The 24,199-nt window shown below is 38.9% G+C and overlaps 3 protein-coding genes across 5 annotated transcripts in view; 2 read left to right on the top strand and 1 right to left on the bottom strand.

The window, feature by feature from the left end:
* Window positions 1-1,636, top strand: part of ACSM3 (acyl-CoA synthetase medium chain family member 3) — a 62,049-nt gene extending 60,413 nt beyond the window's left edge. For 2 of the 3 annotated variants that reach the window (XM_068969072.1, XM_068969071.1), the window contains exons 13-14: window positions 482-605; window positions 999-1,636. In XM_068969072.1, the coding sequence (XP_068825173.1) occupies window positions 482-605; window positions 999-1,081 (207 nt within the window). In that variant the 3' untranslated portion in view covers window positions 1,082-1,636. Of the gene's footprint in view, window positions 1-481; window positions 606-994 lie in introns of all 3 variants that reach the window. The other variant, XM_068969073.1, reaches the window with a different exon arrangement.
* Window positions 1,637-2,090: 454 nt separating this feature from the next.
* Window positions 2,091-15,770, bottom strand: ERI2 (ERI1 exoribonuclease family member 2). Its single transcript, XM_068969229.1, has 9 exons — window positions 15,748-15,770; window positions 11,931-11,998; window positions 11,763-11,846; window positions 11,011-11,138; window positions 10,249-10,405; window positions 8,773-8,873; window positions 7,035-7,116; window positions 3,634-3,722; window positions 2,091-3,428 (listed from the first exon to the last, which is right to left on the bottom strand). The coding sequence occupies exons 1-9, from the start codon at window positions 15,768-15,770 to the stop codon at window positions 2,091-2,093; spliced, it is 2,070 nt and encodes a 689-aa protein (XP_068825330.1).
* Window positions 15,771-16,301: 531 nt separating this feature from the next.
* The window catches only part of REXO5 (RNA exonuclease 5), a 66,040-nt gene continuing 58,142 nt past the window's right edge, over window positions 16,302-24,199 (top strand). Inside the window, exon 1 of the mRNA XM_068969196.1 lies at window positions 16,302-16,442. Within this exon, the coding sequence (XP_068825297.1) occupies window positions 16,302-16,442 (141 nt within the window). The remainder of the gene's footprint in view (window positions 16,443-24,199) is intronic.

Below are 24,199 nucleotides of genomic sequence, written 5' to 3'. Positions count from 1 at the left end.
CCAAGTTTCCAAAAGAAAATTTTTTAAAGGGGTAACAGATGAGGCAAGAAGTCAAGAGCAGAGATGATCAGAAACAGGTCAGAAAGTAGTTTAAGATGTAGTGAGATGAGGGAGTTCAAGTACAGATCAAAATCAAAGTAGGGGTTCCAAAAGCTAGGTTGTATTAAGATCCCCTGGAGTAGGAAATGACAACCTGCTCCAGTACTCTAGTCTGGAAAATTCCATGGACAGAGGACCCTGGCAGGCTACAGTCCATGGGGTCAGAGTTGGAGACGACTGAGCAACTGAGCACACACACACATAACAGATATAAAATCTAGGTATGGGAGTCAACTGGCTGGCTTAAGAACGTAAAGCTGAGATCAGACCCTAATAAACATTTTGGCTCACCATATGAGGTATTTATTTAGATTCTCAAGTTAAGAGAAAGATACATTGAAACATAAAAATATACAACTCATCATTCAAATATTTATTTTAGGTAGTAAAGGCTTTCATTGTTCTGAATCCTGATTACAAGTCACATGATCAAGAACAACTGAAAAAGGAGATTCAGGAGCATGTAAAAAGAAATACAGCACCTTACAAATATCCCAGAAAGGTAGGTACTCTAATTAAGAACAATATTTGCTTAGTATTCTGGAAATTTTCAGCTGTTTATTTTTTCCATTTTAATGAACATTCTCTTGAAATGTGTTATACCAAACATTTCAAAATGAACTAATGACATGGATAAGAAACAGATTCTGAGATTAAAATGAAACTCTTAACCTAATTTGTAGGGTCATTTGGCTTACTGGACTTATAGTAAATACTAAAAAATATCAAATATCAAAAAAGTATCCTCAACAATATCCCTTTTCCCTTTTTTGGCTGTTACCAAAAAAACCCCCTAATTGGTGTCCTGATTCTTTCACTTAGAGTTCATAACATAATTGACTTTGTCTAAAGATGAAAACTTCTGGCCTAATTTTCTTCCCTTGGATATCTACAGGTAGAATTTATTCAAGAGCTGCCAAAGACTATTAGTGGGAAGATAAAAAGAAATGAACTGAGGAAGAAAGAATGGGAAACAATTTAAGCCTATTCCATTAATTATGATGGTCTCTATAAAATAAGACTCTGTAAAATCAAAGATTATGAAAAGGTGGTAAAAAATGTGATAGTATGCTTATAAACTAATTGATTTTAAATATCCTGTGGTTATCACCTCATAGGCTGGGTTCTGAAATAAAACATTCAATAAATTCCTCTGCATCGGTGTCAATGTTTTTATAATTTGGTAATATAAAAAGAATACCATCAGTTGTTGAGGAATTTTTAAACACATAGTGTAGACGCAATTTCTGAACTAAATCTCTGACCTATTGAATTCCAGATCTTAGCTGAGTAATTCTACTGATACACTGACTATAAATCAGAACCAATTTTTAATGGTTGAAATAAAATGAAACAAGTTATAAAGTTTTTAGAAAAGTCTTAAATAATAGATTATCGTAATTCTCAAAGTACAAGTATCTACCTGAAACTGGTCTAGGGATTGGTCACATTGTTATCCAAATAATTTAAAAATAATTTAAAATTCATTTCAAGGTCTAAGTGTAAAAGGATATCATATATTGTATTTCTGAAACTGCTATAATATTGTATGACATTATAATTCAATATAAATAAATAGGATATCATGTATTAATACTGCTATTATATTTAATCTAATAAATACAGTTTATCAAGTTTTAATTTGTGGTTCTTCAAAAAAGTGTGATGTTTGGTAACAGTTAATATATGAAATATAAATAAAATAGTATAAAAAATTATCAGCATACTCATGTGTGGAAATTCAGGGGACAATCAGGATTCATACATGGAGAGAAGACAAATTAGATAACTGGTGAATGAAATTAGAAGGCTGTGACATTATTTTTTTCTATTTTCAGTGTGTGTGTGTGAATGTGCTGAATAGCCCCAGAGTAGCTTACAGAGCTCAGATATGCAGAGTCCTCACAACATGTAGTCCTATACACATTTTTTTCTCTTTACTGCACTGAAAGTCACAATGAAGTAAAAATATAGTTTAGACATAAAAAAGGTCAATTTCTCATTGAAGGTCTGAGTCTCAATGAACTTTCAGTCGAGAAATTTACATTTCTGTCATAAATAAGGTTTGTTTCTAGAGAACTAAAAGTGAGTCCTCCTGGGGAATGAGATAGAACTATACTGTTTGCTCTTTCCTTTTGAAGTGCTTGTTCCCACTTGAAATAACCACAACATTTTCTCTTTTCTTGGTACTTCCCAACAGGACAACAATAGAAGACTTTTCCATGGTTTGGTCCATTATTAGAAACAGTAAGTCTCTTAGATCTTCGGCCACACTTGCATAAAGGAGGTGTTACTTTCCCACTCTTCCAAGGTTCTTGCAGATTAACTGTAGAAGTTAAGACAGAAGGGAGAATCTTCCAGGAAGAAATTGCTCCTGGGGAGTCATTAGATGATGCAGGCTTTTCTTCATGAATAGTGAAAGTCTGCTTTTTTGCTGGTGGGAAAAGTGGAGGACTGGATGGATTCCTTTTACTATCATCTAAACAAAGAGGATGTTTCCCCAAAACTAAAGGATGAGACACATTGGAATTAACACTGTTGAAATTACTTGATTTACATTCAGGTAGTTTAAAGCCAAAAGTATCTGAACCTGGATCTTTGGCTTCCTTTATATTATAAATAGTGGTATGGGGACTCTTATATACAATAGACTTAGAGGTAACAGATTTTTCAGGAGTTTCTTCTGTGCCTCCAAAGTTTTCATGACTTAACATTTCAGATTCTTCTAAAACCATTACTTTTTCTCCAGAATTAAGTGAAGTGTCTACATTTGAGTCACTAACGCGAGGTATACAATATATATTTTGCTCGGGCTGAGATGCTGGCAATAAAGCTACATCCTCCCAATCAGCCAACATAGGTAAACAGTCAAGAGCAGAACTCACTTCCATATCAGAAACATTATTAAAAGATGAAATGGTAGTTGAAACAGGTACCAGTTCTGAACCAACTGTTGAAGACTTAGAATTGGTATTAAATGCAAGATGTTGGTTTATTTGCTTCTGCATAGGTGTATTCCAGCTGGAAGACTGCAACTGCCCCAAAGAAGTCCAGGACTTAGTAGCATTAAAGAGAGATAAACAGCTTCTGACACTGCAAAGACCTGCTTTTATGCTGTCCTTTTGTTGTAACTGATCCTGCTGTACCTTTATAGGAGAATTCACACCAACTGACTTCATTTGAATTTCCTTGTAAGATTTTATTGAATTTTTAGGCTCCCCACCATATATGCTGGGATCATGAGTGTTATTGGTACAGGCTGATGTTTCTTCAACTTGCTCCATATTCAACTTTCTGGTGAAAATATTAGGATTCCTCTTAGTGGAAACCTATGATTCCACAGACAAAACCAACAACTTTAGAAACTCCGCATTCATAATTTCTTTAGTATACATTATACGATATGACAAAAAAGAAAAACATCAGCACTGACTGATCTATAAAGGACAGCATACATAACATCTACATTTCAGTTAGCCTATAATTACTTCTGGAGTTTGAAATAATAGAATAAAGAGGCAAGACACCACTAACCTTGTTCAAAGACCTTGTAATCTTCATTAAGCAACCATCCTTGATCATTTTCCAAGCAAGAAGGGCAGTATTCCGAGAATCATCCAACCCTGAGGAAACAGATATCAAAGATTAAATTTAGTGGTACCTATGTAAAGAAACATACTAACACTTAAGCAGAAATTGGAACATACAGTTGGTTTTATGATCATCTACTAATTTTCATCATATAAAATGGTCTTGTGGAAAGCTGTGGCAGCCTCACCAATGAAAGATTTCCCAAATTTAGTCATCTGGTCCTGAACTTTTGTTTGTTAGTTGATTAAATCAGTTTTGATTTCAGTACTTGGGATTGGTCTGTTCATAATTATTTTCTGTTTCTTCCTGCCACAGAGTAGCTGGTAGTCATCTCTTATGATCCTTTGTACTTCTGTGATGTCAGCCATAATTCTTTTTTCATTTCTAATTTTGTTGATTTGAGTCCTCTCCCTTTTTTTTCTAGATGAGTCAGGCTAAAGGTTTCTCAATTTTATCTTTTCAAAGAACCAGCTTTTAGGTTAACTGATTTTTGCTATTGTTTTCTTGGTTTCTATTTCATTTATTTCTGTCTGATCTTCATGATTTATTTCCTTCTACTAACTTTAGGTTTTGTTTGTTCTTCTTTCTCTAGTTGCTTTAGGTATAGGAATAGGTTGTTTGAGACTTTCTTGTTTCTTGAAGTAAGACTGTATTGCTACAAACCTCCCTTAGAACTTCTCTGGCTCCAGCCCATAGGTTTTAGATCACTGTTCGTTCTTTTTGTCTCTAGGTATCATTCTTTAACACCATACATAAAAATAAGCTCAAAATGAGTTAAAGACATAGATGTGAGACTAGGCACTATAAAATTCTTAGAGAAAAACACAGAACACTCTTTGACATAAATCACAGCAATATCTTTTTTGATCTGCTTCTGAGTAACGGAAATAAAAACAAAAGAAATAAAGGGGATCTAATTAAATTCAAAAGCTTTTGCATAGCAAAGGAAGCCATAAACAAAATGAAAAGACAACTCAAAGAATGGGAGAAAATATTTGCAGATGATATGACAGACAAGGTATTAGTCTCCAAAATTTACAAACAGCTCATGCAGCTAAATATCATCAAAATAAACAACCCAATCAAAAAATGGGCAGAAGACCTAAATAGACATTTCTTCAAAGAAGACATACAGATGGCCGAGAGGCACATAAAAGATATTCAACATCACTAATTATCAGAGAAATGCAAATTATCAGAGAAACGCAAATTAAAACTAGAGATCCCTCACCTCACACCAGTCAGAATGGCTATCATCAAAAAATTCACAAACAGTAAATGCTGGAGAGAGTGTGAAGAGGAAACCCTCCTACATTGTTGGTGGGAATGTAAACTGGTACAGCCACTATGGAAAACATATGTGAGTTCCTAAAGAAACTGAAAACAGAGCTACCATAGATCCTGAAATCCTACTCCTGGGCATGTATCTGGAGAAAAACATGGTCCGAAAGGATACATGCATCCCAATGCTCATTGCAGTGCTGTTTACAATAGCCAAGACATTGAAACAATCTAAACGCTCACTGACAGAACACTGAATAAAGAAGATGTGGTACATATATACAACAGAATATTGTTTGTGGTAGTTACAGTCACTAAGTCTTGTCTGACTCTTTTGGGCTGTAGCTCACCAGGGATTTCCCAGGCAAGAGTATTAGAGTGGGTTGTCATTTCCTTCTCCAGGGAATCTTCCCAACACAGGGATCAAACTCATATCTGCATTGCAGGCAGATTCTTTACCATTGAGGCACCAGGGAAGCCCAATGGAATATTACCCAGCCATTAAAAAGATAAAATAATGCCTTTGCCACAGCATGGATGGACTTAAGAGTCAGATACACTGACTGAAGTAAGTTAGAGAAATATCCTGTCATCACTTACATGTACAATCTATCTATCTATCTATACAAATGAACTTATTTACAAAATAGTAACAGACTCAGAGACTTAGAAAAAGAACTTACGGTAACAGGGGGAATGGTGGGGGGAGGGATAGTTAGGAGTTTGGGATTGACATATCCATTCTGCTATATTTAAAATGGATAACCAACACAGACCTACTGTATAGCACATGGAATGCTGCTCAGTGTTATATGGCAGCCTGGATGGAAGGGGAGTTTGGGGAGAATGGATACATTTACATGTATGGCTGAGTCCCTTCACTGTTCACCTAGAACTATCATAACATAGTTTGTTAACTGGCTATACTCCAATACAAAATAAAAAGTTAAAAAAAAAAGAATAATAAAAATTAAAACAAAATAAAATGGATGGGGACTTCCCTGGTAGTTCAGTGGCTAACACTCTGCAGGGGGCTGGGGTTCAATCCCTGGTTAGGGAACTACATTCTGCATGCTGGTAACTAAAGATTCTGCATGCTGCAACAAAATACACAAAAAGTAAACTCAAAATGGATCAAAGACCTAAATGTAAGCCCAGACACCATAAAACTCTTAAGAGGGAAACGCAGGCAGAACATTCTCTGACATAAATCACAGCAGTATTTATTTTGATCTACCTGCTAGAGTAATGAAAATGAAAATAAAAATAAACAATTGGGACCTAATTAAATTTAAATGCTTTTGCATAGCAAAGAAACCAATAAACAAAATGAAAAGATAACTCACAGAATCAGAGAAAATATGTGCAAATGAAGCAACAAGCAAGAGATTAATCTTCAAAATAAACAAACAAAATAAATAACTCATGCAGCTCTATGCCAAAAAAACAAATCACTCAATTGAAAAATGGACAGAAGATCCAAACAAACATTTCTCCAAAGACATACAGATGGCCAAAAGCACATTTCTCCAAACAATAAATGCTGGAGAGGCTGTGGAGAAAAGGGAGCCCTTCTACCTTGTCAGTAGGAATGTAAATTGGTACAACCACTACAGAACAGTATGCAGATTCCTTAAAAAACTAAAAATAGAACTACCATTATGATCCAGCAATCCCACTCCTGGGCATATATTCAGGGAAGACCATAATCTGAAGATATATGCACCCCAATGTTCACTGCACCACTGTTTATAATAGCCAAGACATGGAAGCAATTTAAATATTCATCAATAGAGGAATGGATATAGAAGATGTGGCACATATTTACATTTTTTTTTTAAAGAAACTAGAAATCCACTAGATAATGGTCTTATATAAAACCTTACAATATTTTAAGGAAATGGCAATTTGAAAATCTTGGAAACAATCTGAATGTATAGACTAGGGCTTTTTCAGGCTGAGGATATTCTTTATTAATGACATCATTGAAAAATGAGATGCAAATGAAAAGTGTATAAAAATAAAATGACTTAATAATAAAATCAATCTCAAGATATACTAACCAAAATGTTCTCGCCCCGAGAATTGCATTCCCACCTCCTGCAGGGCACCACTGAGTCCTTTTGGTTTTCTTCTATAGAAAATCTAGTCAAATAAAAGACAATATATTTTTAAAAATAATTATTATGTGAAAGGCTATACAGTTAACCATTTACTTCTTATGATTTTTATTCTATTAGATTTGAAATGTGCTTATTTTTGTGTTGTTTTTATATACTTTAGGAAAAGTATTTATATGGATGCTTCAAAGCAAAACATTTTGTTTGTAGAAACCCATACCCATGTGTGATTGACTATACCAAAGCCTTTGACTGTGTGGATCACAATCAACTGTGGAAAAGTCTGAAAGAGATGGGAATACCAGACCACCTGACCTGCCTCTTGAGAAATCTGTATGCAGGTCAGGAACCAACAATTAGTACTGGACATGGAACAACAGACTGGTTCCAAATAGGAAAAGGAGTACATCAAGGCTGTATATTGTCACCCTGCTTATTTAACTTATATGCAGAGTACATCATGAGAAACACTGGACTGGAAGAAACACAAGCTGGAATCAAGATTTCTGGGAGAAATATCAATAACCTCAGATATGCAGATGACACCACCCTTATGGCAGAAAGTGAAGAGGAACTAAAGAACCTCTTGATGAAAGTGAAAGAGGAGAGTGAAAAAGTTGGCTTAAAGCTCAACATTCAGAAAACGAAGATGATGGCACCCGGTCCCATCACTTCATGGGAAATAGATGGGGAAACAGTGGAAACAGTGTCACACTTTATTTTTTGGGCTCCAAAATTACTGCAGATGGTGACTGCAGCCATGAAATTAAAAGATGTTTACTCCTTGGAAGCAAAGTTATGACCAACCTAGATAGCATATTCAAAAGCAGAGATATTACTTTGCTGACTAAGGTCCGTCTAGTCAAGGCTATGGTTTTTCCTGTGGTCATGTATGGATGTGAGAGTTGGACTGTGAAGAAGGCTGAGCGCCGAAGAATTGATGCTTTTGACCTGTGGTGTTGGAGAAGACTCTTGAGAGTCCCTTGGACTGCAAGGAGATCCAACCAGTCCATTCTGAAGGAGATCAACCCTGGGATTTCTTTGGAAGGAATGATGCTGAAGCTCAAACTCCAGTACTTTGGCCACCTCGTGCGAAGAGTTGACTCACTGGAAAAGACTCTGATGCTGGGAGGGATTGGGGGCAGGAGGAGAAGGGGACGACCCAGGATGAGATGGCTGGATGGCATCACTGATTCGATGGACGTGAGTCTTCTGAGTGAACTCCGGGAGTTGGTGATGGACAGGGAGGCCTGGTGTGCTGCGATTCATGGGGTCGCAAAGAGTAGGACATGACTGAGCGACTGAAATGAACTGATACCCATGTGTGAAGTGAAAGTAGCTCAGTTGTGTCCGACTCTTTGCAACCCCATGGACTATACAGTCCTTGGAATTCTCCAGGCCAGAATACTGGAGTAGGTAGCCTTTCCCTTCTCCAGGGGATCTTCCCAACCTAGGGATTAAACCCACGTCTCCTGCATTAGCAGCCAAACCATAAGAAAAGCCCAAGAATACTGGAGTGGGTAGCCTATCCCTTTTCCAGCAGATCTTTCTGATCCAGGAATCAAACCGGGGTCCCCTGAATTGCAGGTGGATTCTTACCAACTGAGCTATCAGGGAAGCCTATGTGTAGGATAAAGTTTAATAACTTTTCAATAGAAGGAAAGTGAACATGCCCCCTTACCTTGTAAGTTACTCTGAGATCAATCCAAGAATTAAGGAACACAGGTTTTAATAGTTGTTTTCTTTTACATTCATACTCCAGGCAAACCCCCAAGTCCCAGTCTGCATCAAGAATATTAGAACAAAGTCAATGATGCTAATGGTTTTTACTTATGCTATTATCTATAAACAAAATGCTGAAAGTCGACATAAAACAGAATAACAGGACTTAGAATAATACATAACACACTATACTATATTTTATATCTAGTATATACATATACAACATATTGTATATATTACATACTATGCAACATATAATAGAAGAGTAAGATTTTGTTGCCCTAGTATTTAAAAATTACTCATAACTTACTAGTAAGAAATTAGGTCAGTAACTAAGTTTCAAAATGATTTCTTAAAAGCCCAGTAAAACACATTGACATTTCAGAAAGAGTTAGGTGTCACATTACAAGGCTTAGATGGAAAAGATGATCTGCTTTCAACATTCTAGAAAATATTAATGTAACTGAGAAACCAAACATCTTACAGGGACCCTGTTGGGCTGTACCCCACAGCCATGTAAGCACTGTACTTGCCCAACCTCAAGACCAAGGAAAGAGCCCAGAGTCAGTGACAGAGACATCAAGGGTTTAATGAACAGGGGGACTGTACATGTCTGAAGCAAGGTCTTGGAGCATACTCCATCATGTGAAGCAGATGGTGGGCAGGACATGATGGCAGCAGTCTTCGGCAAGGTGTTACCAGTTATAGAGGGAATTGACATCAGTTGGTTCATCAGTTATCAGGGAAACCAGCTGAGGAGAAAGCCCTTCATGTTCCTTTGATAAGTTATCATGGTGGAGATAAAGATTCTGGTCTAAAGATCTAAAGATTAGAACAATCACTAGCCGGGGCTAAGGGCAAGTATGTATTAAGAGGGGAGGTCAGTCATATGAGTAGGGTGTAGGTCAAGCAGTGGTATACAGAGAACAAAAGAACAGCCATCTTGAATGGCCTGATCATACAGACCCAAACACAATTATCAATGCTATGCGTCAATGACAGCATTGTTAACAATGACTATTAATGGTAATGCTCTATTAGGGCATATAAAAGATCTCCTTTAAATGGCCCATTTTTTCCCCTTGGTGTCTACATTAGAAGCGTGAAAATATAAAAGCAAAGATTTCAAGGTGAATATGGATTTTTATCAAAATTGTAGAAATACCATGATAAAAAAACTTTTACCAGTCTTTGCCCAGATTCAAGAGAATAGAGAAATCTAGAAAGATTCTTAAAAGTTAGAGCTTAACTTTTAAAGGTGTTTAAAATTTTAAAAATATGAATAAGTTTACTTTTGTTGGTTAATATCATGCTAGACATTAAAGATTTCTTTTTGTGGCCCAGGAAGGTAACAAGTATAATTCTTACTAGAGATAAAGAATTAACTAGTGGCAATGCTATTCATTAATGATTGCTAAATATGTTACTTTTTTACCTGACCAAGTAACAAATGCACATAATTTTACTTCAGAAGTGGAAATATCTGACACTGTAGTAGCAAAAATAATTTTCTTCTGTTGCTGAATCTTCTGAATCCATTTACAGAACTGAGATAAACAAATCTTCAGAGGGACTCCTTCATCAACCTGAGCCTGAATAGAGTCATATAATATGAATTCAATAACTGAATTCCATAATTACTGTACACATAATTAGGCACTATGAGGAAGATATACAACAAGGAAGAAGAGGTTTTAACTGGCAGTTTATCTAGTGAAAAGATGTTAAAACGCATAAGAGAGAGATAATACAACAATTAGAATTCTACAAGATAAGAAAAATTACATTGACTAATCTAAAATCACACAGAAATACAATAAAGATATCCTGATAGCTGGAAATCTGATATCACTTAATTTCCATAAAATATATTTGGTATACATTTTTATAACACTATTCTTTCCAATTTTTTTTTGGCTGTACCATGGGAGAATCTTAATTTCTCAACCAGGGATCAAACCCATGACCTCTGCAGTGGGAGTACAGAGTCATAATCATTGGACCACCGTGGGAGTCTAATTTTTTCTGATTTTTAAAGATTCCAGTGGGCTTCTGAAGGGGACAGTATTTCTAACAGTGAACAAATCTAATTCCACATGGCATATAGCTTTTCTTTCTGAATTTTAATATTTACATCTTTCCTGCTTGTTTTTTGTTGGAATGGGAGGATGAGAAGTGGGGAAAAGAGAGGGCATACCTGCCTTATGCCTGTCAGTTCCATGCAAAATTCAGAGAGAATTGGATGTTCCTGAGGCTGAACATAAGCATGGAACTCAGATTCAATCTCTCCAGTTGATGTGTTCAGTAATACAGCTGGAAATTCAACTACATGAAAGAATCATCAATTGACAGCTGAATACATAATTGCTAAACTAATGCTGCAATCATTTTAAATTAAGTATATATTGATATTACCTTCACATAGTATTATTAAATAATCATTGTTTTAGTGAAAGCACATTAAAATGACCAAAGCAGTGTAATGTAATGGTTATATAAAATTATGCCAAAGAATAAATCAAACTATTAAAGTTACAGGTATATCTATTTAAAACTCTTGAATGTATTTCCATAATTAGAAGACCATATGAAAGTTGAAACATAGTTCTTTTTACAAAGGTATTTTTTTTAATCAGTTTCTATGTAGTTGAGATTTTGAATATAATCCCAAAACAATTATTTTATATGGTGACACACTTAAGTATTAGGTTTGTGGGGTTTTTGTCATCAGATTTCATAGTAAATTACCAATCCACAGATCATTTTGTTTTCTTATTTAGCATTGCTTGTACTGTGTGCTAAGTTGCTTCAGTCATGTCCAACGACCCTATAGACTGCAGCCCACCAGGCTCCTCTGTCCATGGGATTCTCCAGGCAAGAATACTGCAGTGGGTTGCTGTGCCCTTCTCCAGGGGATCTTTGGCCATTGGCAGGCAAGTTCAGACTTACTTATTTCCTGACTCCGGTGGCGTTTCCCATCATTCCAACATGTTGACTCAAAATCAATGATGATTAAGTAGTCAAACAACTGCTCTGCAAAAGATCAGTGTCCTTATGTATTACCAGTGTTAAAAGTGCAAAACTACAGAATGTAAAGAAATGAGGCACAATACTTACTAGATTTGCTTCTTCCTAGGTATCCATTTGCTGGTGGAATTGATTTTCTCCTAATTAATCCAAGCTGCCTAAAAATGTAAAACAATCCAGGTATGTTCAACAAAATCATTCATATTCCTGTTTACATAAATTAACAAACTGATGGTATAACCCTCATTATTAATGTACTAATGTATTGTGATTGAGAGGAAACTAAACTAGACTTTGAGGGCAAAAGACTTTGGTTCTTTGCACTCTTCTGACTTTAGCAGTCATTCTACCAAAGAATATTCAAATTACTACACAAACTACTACACTCATGCTCAAAATTCTTCAAGCTAGGCTTCAAACAGTACGTGATCTCAAAATTTCCAGATGTACAAGTTTGATTTAAAAAAGGCAGAGGAACCAGAGATCAAATTGCCAACATCTGTTGAATCATAGAAAAAGGGAATTCCAGAAAAATATCTACTTCTTCAATGACTACATTAAAGCCTTTGACTGTAGATCATAACAAACTGTCAAAAATTCTTCAAGAGATGGGAATATCAGACCACCTTACCTGCCTCCTGAGAAACCTGTATGCAGGTCAAGAAGCAACAGTTAAAACTGGACATGGAACAACAGACTGGTTCCCAACTGGGAAAGGAGTAAGTCAATGCTGTATATTGTCACCCTGCTTATTTAACTTATATGAAGAGTACATCATGAGAAATGCTGACATGGATGAAGCTCAAGGGGGAATCAAGACTGACGGGAGAAATATCAATAACCTCAGATATGCAGATACCACCACCCTTATGGCAGAAAGTGAAGAGGAACTAAAGAGTCTCTTGATGAACATGAAAGAAGAGAGTGAAAAAACTGGCTCAAAACTCAACATTCAAAAAATGAAGATCATGGCATCTGGTCCCATCACTTCATGGTAAATAGATGGGGAAACAATGGAAATAGTGACAGACTTTATTTTATTGGGCTCCAAAATCACTGCAGACGATCACTGCAGCCATGAAATCAATAAATGCTTGCTCCTTGGAAGAAAAGCTATGGCCAACCTAGACAGCATATTAAAAAGCAGAGACATTACTTTGCCGACTAAGGTCCATCTAGTCAAAACTATGGTTTTTCCAGTAGTCAAGTACGGATGTGAGAGTTGGACAACAGAGAAGGCTGAATGCTGATGAACTGATGCTTTCAAATTCTGATGCTGGAGAAGACTCTTGAGAGGTCCTTGGATAGCAAGATCAAACCAGTCAATCCTAAAAGAAATCAACCCTGAATATTCACTGGAAGGACTGATGCTAGAGCTAAAGCCAATATTTTGGCCACCTGATGCAAAGAGCTGACTCACTGGAAAAAATCCTGATGCTGGGAAAGATTGAGGGCAGGAGAAGGGGGCAACAGAAGATGAGATGGTTGGATGGCATCATTGACTTAATGGATAAGAGTTTGAGCAAACTCTAGAAGACAGTAAAAGACAAAGAAGCCTGGCATACTGCAGTCCATGTGGTCACAAAGAGTCAGATATGACTAAGCAACTGAACAACAAGTCATTCTACCAGCATGGGCTTCAAAGTGCATATTTGCAAACAGACTGTTTCTCTGTGCTCCTATTATTTTATAGCAATAATGAGGAACTCAAGTGGTTGTAAAGATGCATTGAAAACCTAAGTTAATTTTGCTTTCGTATTTTTCCAGCCTTTGCTATGTGAAGAGCACAGTGGAGAGGAGAGAGGGCAGGTCCAGTCTTCTAGGAGTTTAAAAAATTTGGGTAAATAAACTAGATATTCATGGAAAACTAGTGTAAGGTAATATATAATAAAGGATCCTTATGGGCGATATTCTAAGTCCACAGAAAGGGAAGAGCTTGTTACCTGAAGCCTCTTGGTAGATGTCAAGCCAAAAGACCACCAAGGCAAAGAGCAGAAGGAAGGATTTATTACTTGGAGCAAGTAAGTATAACACCAGGGATATTTCCTGGTGTTTCCCACACTAGTGTTGCCCCTAAACTGCAAAACTGGGTAAGTTTAAGCTAAGGGTACATGCATATTTCATGTAGGGGCTTAGGTGGTTGAGATTCCAAACATTAGCTGATTGAAGTCAAGAGAGTCAAAAAGCTCAACATTATCATCCCTTGGGTTCCAGGTGATCGGGTGGTTGAGTGCTTCAGGCTAATCTATACCATTGAAACAGAACTAGGAATTTTTTTTTCTTTTTGGCAGCTTGCAGGATATTGGTTTCCAGAGCAGGGATCAACCTTGTACCCTCTGCAATGGAAGCTGGGAGCCCTAACCACTGGACCACCAGGAAACTCCCAGGACTGAGTCTTTACTTCTGAGATATTATCTTTGCCACTGTTACTTCTCTTACCTGGTAACAGTTGTTTCTGCATTCTTTGTGTCTTTAATACCAGTAATTTCTAAACTTCTCTGGCAGTCCAGTGGTTAGGAATCCACTTGCCAATGCAGGGGACATGGGTTTAATCCCTGCTCCAGGATGACTCCACACGTTGAGGAGAAACTAAGCCCATGGAGCCCAACTACTGAGCTCGCCCTCCCCAGCTACCAAAGCCAGTGCACCCTAGAGCCTGTGCTCTGTAACAAAGAGTAGCCACCTCAATGAGAAACCTGCAGACCACAACTAGAGAGTAGCCTCTGCTTGCTGCAACTAGAGAAAAGCCTGCGCACAGCAACAAAGACCCAGTGCAGCCAAAAACAAAATAAATTTTTTTTAAAAAAAGGATCACTGTGGCCAGCCTCAGAACACAAAATGGCTTATGCCAAACATGACTTCTCTAATATTGAGAAAGTCATGTCTTGTCTTTCTCCAGCGAATATCTGCTTACATGCTTATTGCGGTCTTAGGCTTTCTGACATCTTAAGTGTCCTGAGACAAAACTATTCAATACTTTGCTAGGTAGTTTAACCAGGCAGACACCACTCATTCTAGTTTCCCTGTTTGACCTGTGATGGGAAGTTGAGAATAATGGCTAACATCTATTGACTGTTTACTATATAATGCTGGCGGTAATTTAGTCAGTCTTCTGACTCTTGGAATCCTCTGTCCATGGAATTCTCCAGGCAAGAATACTGGAGTGGGTTGCCATTTCCTTCTCCAGGGTATCTTCCCAATCCAGGGATCAAAACCCGGTCTCCTGAACTGCAGGCAGATTCTTTATGGACATATTACGCACTGAATCAAGATGGTGATCTCATTTCATCCTCAACAACCGTACAGAATAGTCCTTTCTGCTACCTACATTTAATCAGTGAGAAATCAAATTCGGCAATTTGCTAGAAAACACGTATTTAGTATGTGAAACCAGGATGATCCAGCTGTGAAACCCATGCTTTCAAGAATGCATTCCACCGTTTCTATTAATTAGAATGTGAAAAGCCTGTCCAAGAATCAGGAAAAAGGCCATGATTCACACTGTGAATTAAACAGATCACTAGCATGATTCACACTGTTAATTAAACAGATCACTAGTAAGTGGTAGGGTAAACAGCTTGATAGGTGGAGTGATCTTGATAGCTGCCGGTGACCTCCACAAGGTCCCCTAGGGCCGTTCTTAATGTTCCCGGAGACCTAGAATAAGCAGACACCGGCGAAGGGGCACAGAGTAAAGAGCCCTCCCTAGTCCTTCCACGCTCCAACAAAAACAAAGAGCTGACTGAGGCTCGAGACTGAAGTCCCAGAAGAGTGACCTTCCAGTTCAGGCTGGCCAGTGCACGCCCAAACTGCAGAGAATGGAGGCTGAACACGGCGGACACTGACGCGGACGCCAGCGCCGGATCAGGAGCGATCCCCCGCCACCGCCCAGAACCGCCTTGCATACCGTGCGAGTCTCTTGGTCGCCATTCCTGACGTTCCTTCCTTGCCGCCGGAAGTCGCTGTAGCCCCACTTCCGGCCCATTCAAACTCCCCGCGCGGTTGGGGAGGGTGCAGCAGCCGCTTCTCTGCCTGTGGCTGAGGTAGAGGCGGCGGTCATCTTTACTCTCCCTCCCGGCTTCTTTCGGCGTCTTCGGGGATACGGGGTTCGGAGAGTGGTTTTTGGCAGAGAAGCAGTTAGAAAGGGCCCCCTTCTCTCTTCCTGACGGAGGCGCGTTTGCACCGTTGGGGGACCGTTTCGAATTCGCCTCCAGCGTCGGCAGTAAAGCCGTTTGGCTTGGTGCTGCGTCGTTTTCTGCGTGGAGTAACGGGGAAGACGGTTGGCGCCCTCGCTTTCTGCGTTGGGCGGGGAGCGCTCTGTAAACTGATTTGAGAGGATCTGAGAAAGGTGTTAGGTAGGCTGTCGAAGCCCTTGCTCCTCCCCACTGTGGAGACAGCCTGGGCCATCAGGGCGTCGGGGTTTTCTCACAGCGCTTAAAAGCGATCTTTCTCAACAAGCTAATGGAGCCAGAGAGGGAAAGGAGCGGGAGCACCCTCAAGAAGGGCAGAAAGAGGAGGCGGATTCCGAGCAAGCTGGTCGGGGCCGCTGAGGCGATGAGATCCCGTTGGGATCTTGAGGAAAGGCAGCAACCTGTAGCCAAGGTGAGCAGTGGGGTGGGGGGTATCCCGACAGGGCAGCCCGAGGCAGTTTGGGACTCCCAATAATAATACAATACCATTTACTTTGGGGCTGGTATTGGCGGTTTAAAACCGGTATTGTTCCTGGCACGCGAGAAGAATGTTCAACAAATATTTTGAAGTCTTCTGTGTGCAGGAATTGTTCTAGGTTCTGCAAATATACCAATGCATACACAAAATTTCTTGCCCCCGTGCAGTTTACATTCCAGTAATGGAATAATAAGGCTGATAATCTATCATTTCTTGAGCATTCTGTGGCATTCATCCCCATAGTCATCAGATTTCTATTGTCTTTCTAGGCACTTGGGGAACATTAGTGAGTAAACAAAGATCGCTACTGCCTTTCTAGTGGAGAGAGAAGATAAACAATAGTAAGGGAATTAGTGCTATGAAGTCTTTTAAAATGCGATTCCTCGCCAGTCTATGTCTGACGCAGGATACAGCATGCTTGGGGCTGGTGCATGGGGATGACCCACAGAGATGTTATGGGGAGGGAGGTGGGAAGGGGGTTCATGTTTGGGAACGCATGTAATAATACAAAAAACTAATAAAAAATTAAAAAAATAAAATAAAATGCGATTCCTTTTGGGGGAGCCTATCAGATTGGCAAAACAGATTTTTTTAAAAAAGGTTAACGTGGTAGAAAGTTGAAGGAAGTTGACAATCTCATCACTGTTTTGAAACCGTGTCAAACTTAAAATTTGCGAGGACAGTATCAGAAACTTTTATCCACCCACATATTTTAGTGTTTACATATTTTCTAATATCTACATAACTAAAATGCAACCAGCAAAATCAGGAAATAACATGGATATATGCTACCATCTAATTCTCAGATCCCATTCAGGTTTCTCCAGTTCTAATAACGTCCTGTTTAGCAATAAGATCTAGTTTAGAATAAATGTAGTACTTTAGTTGTTATGTTGCCTTCGATGCAAACAATTGTTCAGTCTTTGACATTTGTGGCTTTACTACCTTTGAAGAACCTGTACCAGTTATTTTGTAGAATGTCAGAATGTCCCTCAAGTTAGGTTTGTTTTCTCATTATTAGATTCAGGTTATACATCTTTGAGAGGAATTTCACAGAAGTGATACTATATTCTCTTGTATTTTATCAGGTTGTACCCTAATTTGACTTGTCCCAGTAGTGATAATATGAACCATGATAATTTGATTAAGAAAATATGTGCTAAATTTCTCTAAAGTTGCTCTTTTTCTGTTATTTTGTGGGGAGATGCTTCCTCATTAAACTTTCAGTTTATTTATTTTTTATTAGTATGAATTTGTGGATACTTATTTTATTCAATTAATTATAATTCATTGCTATATTTATTTTGGTGCTCAAAATATCCCAGATTTGGTCGTTAAGCTAACTTCTGTGTCCCTTTGACATGGACCTAATCATTCTTGAGCATTTTCTTACTTTTCTGGCACAAAAAGATATTTCAGACTCTTCTGCGCTTCCCCTGTCTTAGCCCTGAAATCAGCCATCTCTCTGAGGAGACTTGGTTCTTTTTAGTGGAGAATGACATTTAGAAATTCAAGATCTGGGTGCTAGATATGCTGATTGCTGTTGGGATGTCAATATTCCAAATGAGAGCTAAGAAATATGTGTGTATAGGTTTATACACACATACATATGTTTACATTAAAATACTTATATATATATATATATATATATATATATATATTGAAAAACTGTCAATTCATATCAGAATCTTTGCTTCCAGTCCAATTCCACTGAGTTCATTCTAGTTGTCTCCCTTTTCATATTTATAACTTCCTTATATAGCTGAAAAATTTGACTCTTGTTACCTTGAAATATATTTGATTTGGTCCCCTCTTCCTGCCGTTGCCTCACACCCTCACACCCTCACACCCTCCTCACCCAGCTTAGGCTCTGGTCATTCTGCATAATGTACCAGGTCACTCTCCATTGTGAATGCCTTCATTGCTACTGTGACAAGCTACTCACTTGGTGGATGCCTGCACATACCCTTTTCAGGCTCTGAATTCAGTGACACTACTATTTGTCCCTTGGGACTGGTGCCCTCCTTACCCTAAATAATTTCTTACATCTGATGCCAGCTTCACTGCTCTCCTCCTCATACTGCTCAGGCTTTGACACTTCACACTGGGCCACTGTCCTGCAATGTATGTTCTGATTTCCTAACCCTTGTTGTTCAGTCACTAAGTCATGTTCAACTCTTTGTGACCCCATGAACTGCAGCATGCCAGGCGTCTCTGTCCTTTGCTAATTCCTTGAGTTTGCTCAAACTCAAGTCCATTGAGTCAGAGATGCCACCCAACCATTTCTTCCTCTGTTGCCCCCTTCTCTTGCCCTCACTCTTTCCCAGCATCAGGGTCTTTTCCAATGAGTTGGCTCTTTGCATCAGGTGCCAAAATATTGGAGCTTCAGCATCAGTCCTTCCAGTGAATATTCAGGGTTGTTTTCCTTTAGGATTGACTGGATTGGTCTCCTTGCTGTCCAGGGGTCTCTCAAGAATCTTCTTCAGCACCACAGTTCGAAAGCAACAACTCTCGGGCATTCAGCCCTCATGCAGCCTTCTTTATGGTCCAGCTTTCACATCCATACATGACTGCTAGAAAAACCATAGCTTAGACTATATAGATCTTTGTTGGCAAAGTGATGTCTCTGCTTTTTACTACACTGTCTAGGTTTGTTACAGCTTTTCTTTCAAGGAGCATCTTAATTCCATGGCTGCAGTCCCATTCACAGTGATTTTGGAGCCCAAGAAAATAACATTTGTCACTGTTTCCATTTTTCCCCATCTATTTGCCATGAAGTGATGGGACTGGATGCCAAGATCTTTGTATTTGGAATGTAGAGTTTTCAGCAAGCTTTTTCATTCTCCTCTTTCACCTTCATCAAGAGGCTCTTTAGTTCCTTTCTGTTTTCTGCCATTAAAGTGGTATTATCTGCATATCTGAGGTTGTTGGTATTTCTCCCAGCAATCTTGACTCCAGCTTGTGAGTCACCCAGGCTGGCACTTCTCATGATGTACTCTACATATGAGTTAAATAAGCAGCATAACAATATACAGCCTTTGACGTACTCCTTTCCCAATTTTGAAGCAGTCTGTTGTTCCATGTCCGATTCTAACTATTGCTTCTTGTCCTGCACACAGGTTTCTCAGGAGGCAGGTAAGGTGGTCTGGTATTCCCATCTCTTTAAGAATTTTCCACAGTTTGTTGTGATCCACACAGTAAAAGGCTTTGGCATAGTCAAAGAAGCAGAAGTAGATGTTTTTCTGGAACTCTCTTGCTTTTTCTATGATCCAAAGGATGTTGGCAATTTGATCTCTGGTTCCTCTGCCTTTTCTAAATCCAGCTTGTACATCTGGAAGTTCTCAGTTCACGTACTGCCGAGGCCTAGCTTGAAAGATTTTCAGCATAATCTTGCTAGCATGTGAAATGAGTGAAACTGTATGGTAATTTGAACATCCTTTGGCATTGCCCTTCTTTGCAATTTGAATGAAAACTGACTTTTTCCAGTCCTGTAGCCACTGCTAAGTTTTCCAAATTTGCTGGCATATTGAGTGCAGCACTTTAACAGCATCATCTTTTAGGGTTTGAAATAGCTCACCTGGAATTCCATCACCTCCGCTAGCTTTGTTCATAATAATGCTTCCTAAGGCCCACTTGACTTCACGCTCCTAGGATATCTGGCTCTAGGTGAGTGACCACACCATCATGGTTATCTGGGTCATTATTTTTGTAGAGTTTTTTCTTTGTATTCTTGCCACCTCTTCTTTATATCTTCTGGTTCTGTTAGGTCCTTACCATTTCTATTCTTCATTGTGTCCGTCTTTGTATGAAATGTTTCCTTGGTATCTCTGTTACCGAGTCCAAGCTTGCTCTGCTCACTGCACAATAGGCCAGTGAATCCGAGATGAGGTGTTGAGGCAAGGAAGAACTGGCAGACCGAGAAGATGGTGACTAGCACCTCAAAGTAACCATTTTACTGGGGGCTGGATGCCAGGTTCTTTTAAAAGTAGAGAGAAAGAAGCAAAGTAAAAAGGCCATTAATTTTGCAAACATCTAGAATGGCAAGCCTCAGGCAGGGGATGTGTTAATTTTTTCCTTCCTGCCATCCACAGGTGGACAGGGTTCTAACAAAGACATTTTAGTTCAAACAGTCAGGCAGAGGGGCAGGATTCTCTGAGGCAAACCATTCTGTATGGTTATATATAATAACAAAAGCAACGAAAACCAAGTCAAAGAAACAGTTCCAACATGGAGTCAGAATTGGCTGCCTCTCTGCAACATCTCCTGTTTTTTTGAAGAGTTCTGTAGTTTTTCCCATTCTATTATTTTCCTCTATTTCTTTTCACTGTTCACTTAAGAAGGTTCTCTTACCACTCCTTCTGGAACTCTGCATTCACCTGGACTTCCTCCTGTGTAGTATGCTCTCCCCATCCTACTCAGGCTCTGACATCCCATGTTTGGGAACTGTGATTACTTACTGCTACATATAGAGTCCTTCATACATAGTCAATATTGTATATTTTTATTTGATAAGTATAAATTTGTATATTTTTTCAGGAGTTAGCAATATTGTCAGAATGTAAGGTATACATGATTCAGTTTAGTTCAGTTCAGTTGCTCAGTTGTGTCCGACTCCTTGCGAACCCATAAATCACAGCATACCAGGCCTCCCTGTCCATCAGCATCTCCCAGAGTTCACTCAAACTCACGTCCATCGAGTTGGTGATGCCATCCAGCCATCTCATCCTCTGTCGTCCCCTTCTCCTCCTGCCCCCAATCCCTCCCAGCATTAGAGTCTTTTCCAATGAGTCAGCTCTTCACGTGAGGTGGCCAAAGTACTGGAGTTTCAGCTTTAGCATCATTCCTTCCAAAGAACACCCAGGGCTGATCTCCTTTAGAATTGACTGGTGGGATCTCCTTAACACCACAGTTCAAAAGCATCAATTCTTCGGCTCTCAGCTTTCTTCACAGTACAACTCTCGCATCCATACATGACCACAGGAAAAACCATAGCCTTGACTAGACAGACCTTTGTCATCAAAGTAATGTCTCTGCTTTTCAATATGCTGTCTAGGTTGGTCATAACTTTTCCTCCAAGGAGTAAGCGTCTTTTAATTTCATGGCTGCAGTCACCATATGCAGTGATTTTGGAGCCCCAAAAAATAAAGTGTGACACTGTTTCCACTGTTTCCCCATCTATTTCCCATGACGTGATGGGACCAGATGCCATGATCTTCGTTTTCTGAATGTTGAGCTTTAAGCCAACTTTTTCAGTCTCCTCTTTCACTTTCATCAAGAGGCTCTTTAGTTCTCTTCACTTTCTGCCATAAGGGTGGTATCATCTGCATATCTGTTATTGATATTTCTCCTGGCAATCTTGATTCTAGCTTGTGCTACTTCCAGCCCAGTGTTTCTCATTATGTACTCTGCATAGAAGTTAAATAAGCAGAGTGACCATATACAGCCTTGACGTACTTCTTTTCCTATCTGGAACCAGTCTGTTGTTCCATGTCCAGTTCTAACTGTTGCTTCCTGACCTGCATATAGATTTCTCAAGAGGCAGGTCAGGTGGTCTGGTATTCCCATCTCTTTCAGAATTTTCCACAGCTTATTGTGATTCACACAGTCAAAGGTTTTGGCATAGTCAATAAGGCAGAAATAGATGTTTTTCTGGAACTCTCTTGCTTTTTCCATGATCCAGCGGATGTTGGCAATTTGATCTCTGGCTCCTCTGCTTTTTCTAAAACCAGCTTGAACATCTGGAAGTTCACAGTTCATGTATTGCTGAAGCCTGGCTTGGAGAATTTTGAGCATTACTTTACTAGTGTGTGAGATGAGTGCAGTTGTGCGGTAGTTTGAGCATTCTTTGGCATTGCCTTTCTTTGGGATTGGAATGAAAACTGACCTTTTCCAGTCCTGTGGCCACTGCTGAGTTTTCCAAATTTGTTGACATATTGAGTGCAGCACTTTCACAGTATCATCTTTCAGAATTTGAAATAGCTCTACTGGAATTCTATCACCTCCACTAGTTTTGTTCGTAGTGATGCTTTCTAAGGCCCACTTGACTTCACATTTCAGGATGTCTGGCTCTAGGTGAGTGATCATACCATTGTGATTGTCTTGGTCATGAAGATCTTTTTTGTGCAGTTCTTCTGTGTATTCTTGCCACCTCTTCTTAATATCTTCTGCTTCTGTTAGGTCCATACCATTTCTGTCCTTTATCAAGCCCATCTTTGCATGAAATGTTCCCTTGGTATCTTGAATTTTCTTGAAGAGATCTCTAGTCTTTCCCATTCTGTTGTTTTCCTCTCTTTGCATTGATCGCTGAGGAAGGCTTTCTTCTCTCTTCTTGCTATTCTTTGGAACTCTGCATTCAGATGCTTATATCTTTCCTTTTCTCCTTTGCTTTTCACTTCTCTTCTTGTCTCAGCTATTTGTAAGGCCTCCTCTGACAGCCATTTTGCTTTTTTGCATTTCTTTTCCACGGGCATAGTCTTGATCTCTGTCTCCTGTACAATGTACATGATTATTTGACCAGGAATTTATCCTGAGAAAATAGGTGTGCAAGGATGTCTATACAAGGATCCTCATCATAATATTGTTTATAATTTAAACAAGTGTCATCAATAGGGAATTTTTTTTAGGTAAGCTGTAAGTTTTTAGGTGAATTGAAAGAGTAGACTATTAAAATTGATGTTTGTTATATTTAACAGCTATGGAAAGATATTTACAGATTTCCACGCCCCGCCCCCCCACCCCCCCCACCCCATCCCCATACCAAGCGGCTTGCAGGATCTCTTTTCCCTTACCAGGGATTGAACCCTGAGCTATAGCAATTATAGTGTGCCAAATCCTAACCACTAGACTTCCCCTGGGGTTTTTTGTTTTTGGTTTTTTGTGGTGGAGGGAGTTGGTTACAAAACAATGTAAACTGTAATCCCTTGGGGACAGTATAGGATAGAGATTAACAGAGTTTGAGCTTTGGAGCCTGCATTCTGATTTTGGTTCTGCACTTATCTGTCGTTCCTCCATTTCTTTATTTGTAAAATGGGGTTAATAGTAGTGCCCACTTACAAAGAATTAAATGATTTAATAGATGTGGGTAAGAAGTGGGTAAGTGCTCAGCATTAGCTTTAAATAGTCACATGGGAAAATAGCAGTAATAATATCTGGTGTTTACTTATCTTAGGGTATGTTGGGCACTGGCTTCAGTACATTACTCTTGCCTCAGTACATTACCTTGTTGGTTTTCCCAATAATCTCATAAGATAGAATTATTATTATTCTATAAATGAAAAAACCTTAGTCTTAGATCAAAGTACTTGTCCCTAACCTCTTAACATCTTATGGCACTTAGAATGGTAGAGCTTGGTATTTGACCTTAGGTAGTGGAACTCCGGGGCTTGAACTCCTAACCACTGTTACTCTGAGGCCTCTCAGACCAAAGGAAAAATGATATGAGTTGTACTTGAATTGTACAAGTACAGGTGACTTATTTTCACCTATCTATTGTCAGTTTTACTCTTCTCTATTATCTGACTCTTTTTTAACAAGCATGAATAACTTTAATAACTTTATGTAAGTACAAAGCTGTTTTAAGGAGAGGCTTAAAGTCTGACTCCTTTGTTTAGGCCACATTGGTCTTCTATGATCTGACTCCAACTTCACTTTCCTCTCATATCTCCATTGCTCTACAAAACAGGCAGTCTTGG

Source organism: Capricornis sumatraensis, chromosome 3 (genome assembly GCF_032405125.1).
Source record: "Capricornis sumatraensis isolate serow.1 chromosome 3, serow.2, whole genome shotgun sequence".
NCBI classification, from domain to species: Eukaryota; Metazoa; Chordata; class Mammalia; order Artiodactyla; family Bovidae; genus Capricornis; species Capricornis sumatraensis.
Note: the sequence above shows the minus strand (reverse complement) of the source record. Positions and strands in the feature narration are given on the sequence as shown.

Coding starts and splice junctions, on each gene's coding strand:
- ERI2 (XM_068969229.1), bottom strand. CDS start 15,770: ATGGCGACCAAGAGACTCGCACG. Junction 11,139..11,762: donor CCACCGGAGTCAGGAAATAA/GTAAGTCTGAAC, acceptor TCTTTCATGTAG/TTGAATTTCCAGCTGTATTA. Junction 8,874..10,248: donor TGCATTTGTTACTTGGTCAG/GTAAAAAAGTAA, acceptor TTCTTGATGCAG/ACTGGGACTTGGGGGTTTGC.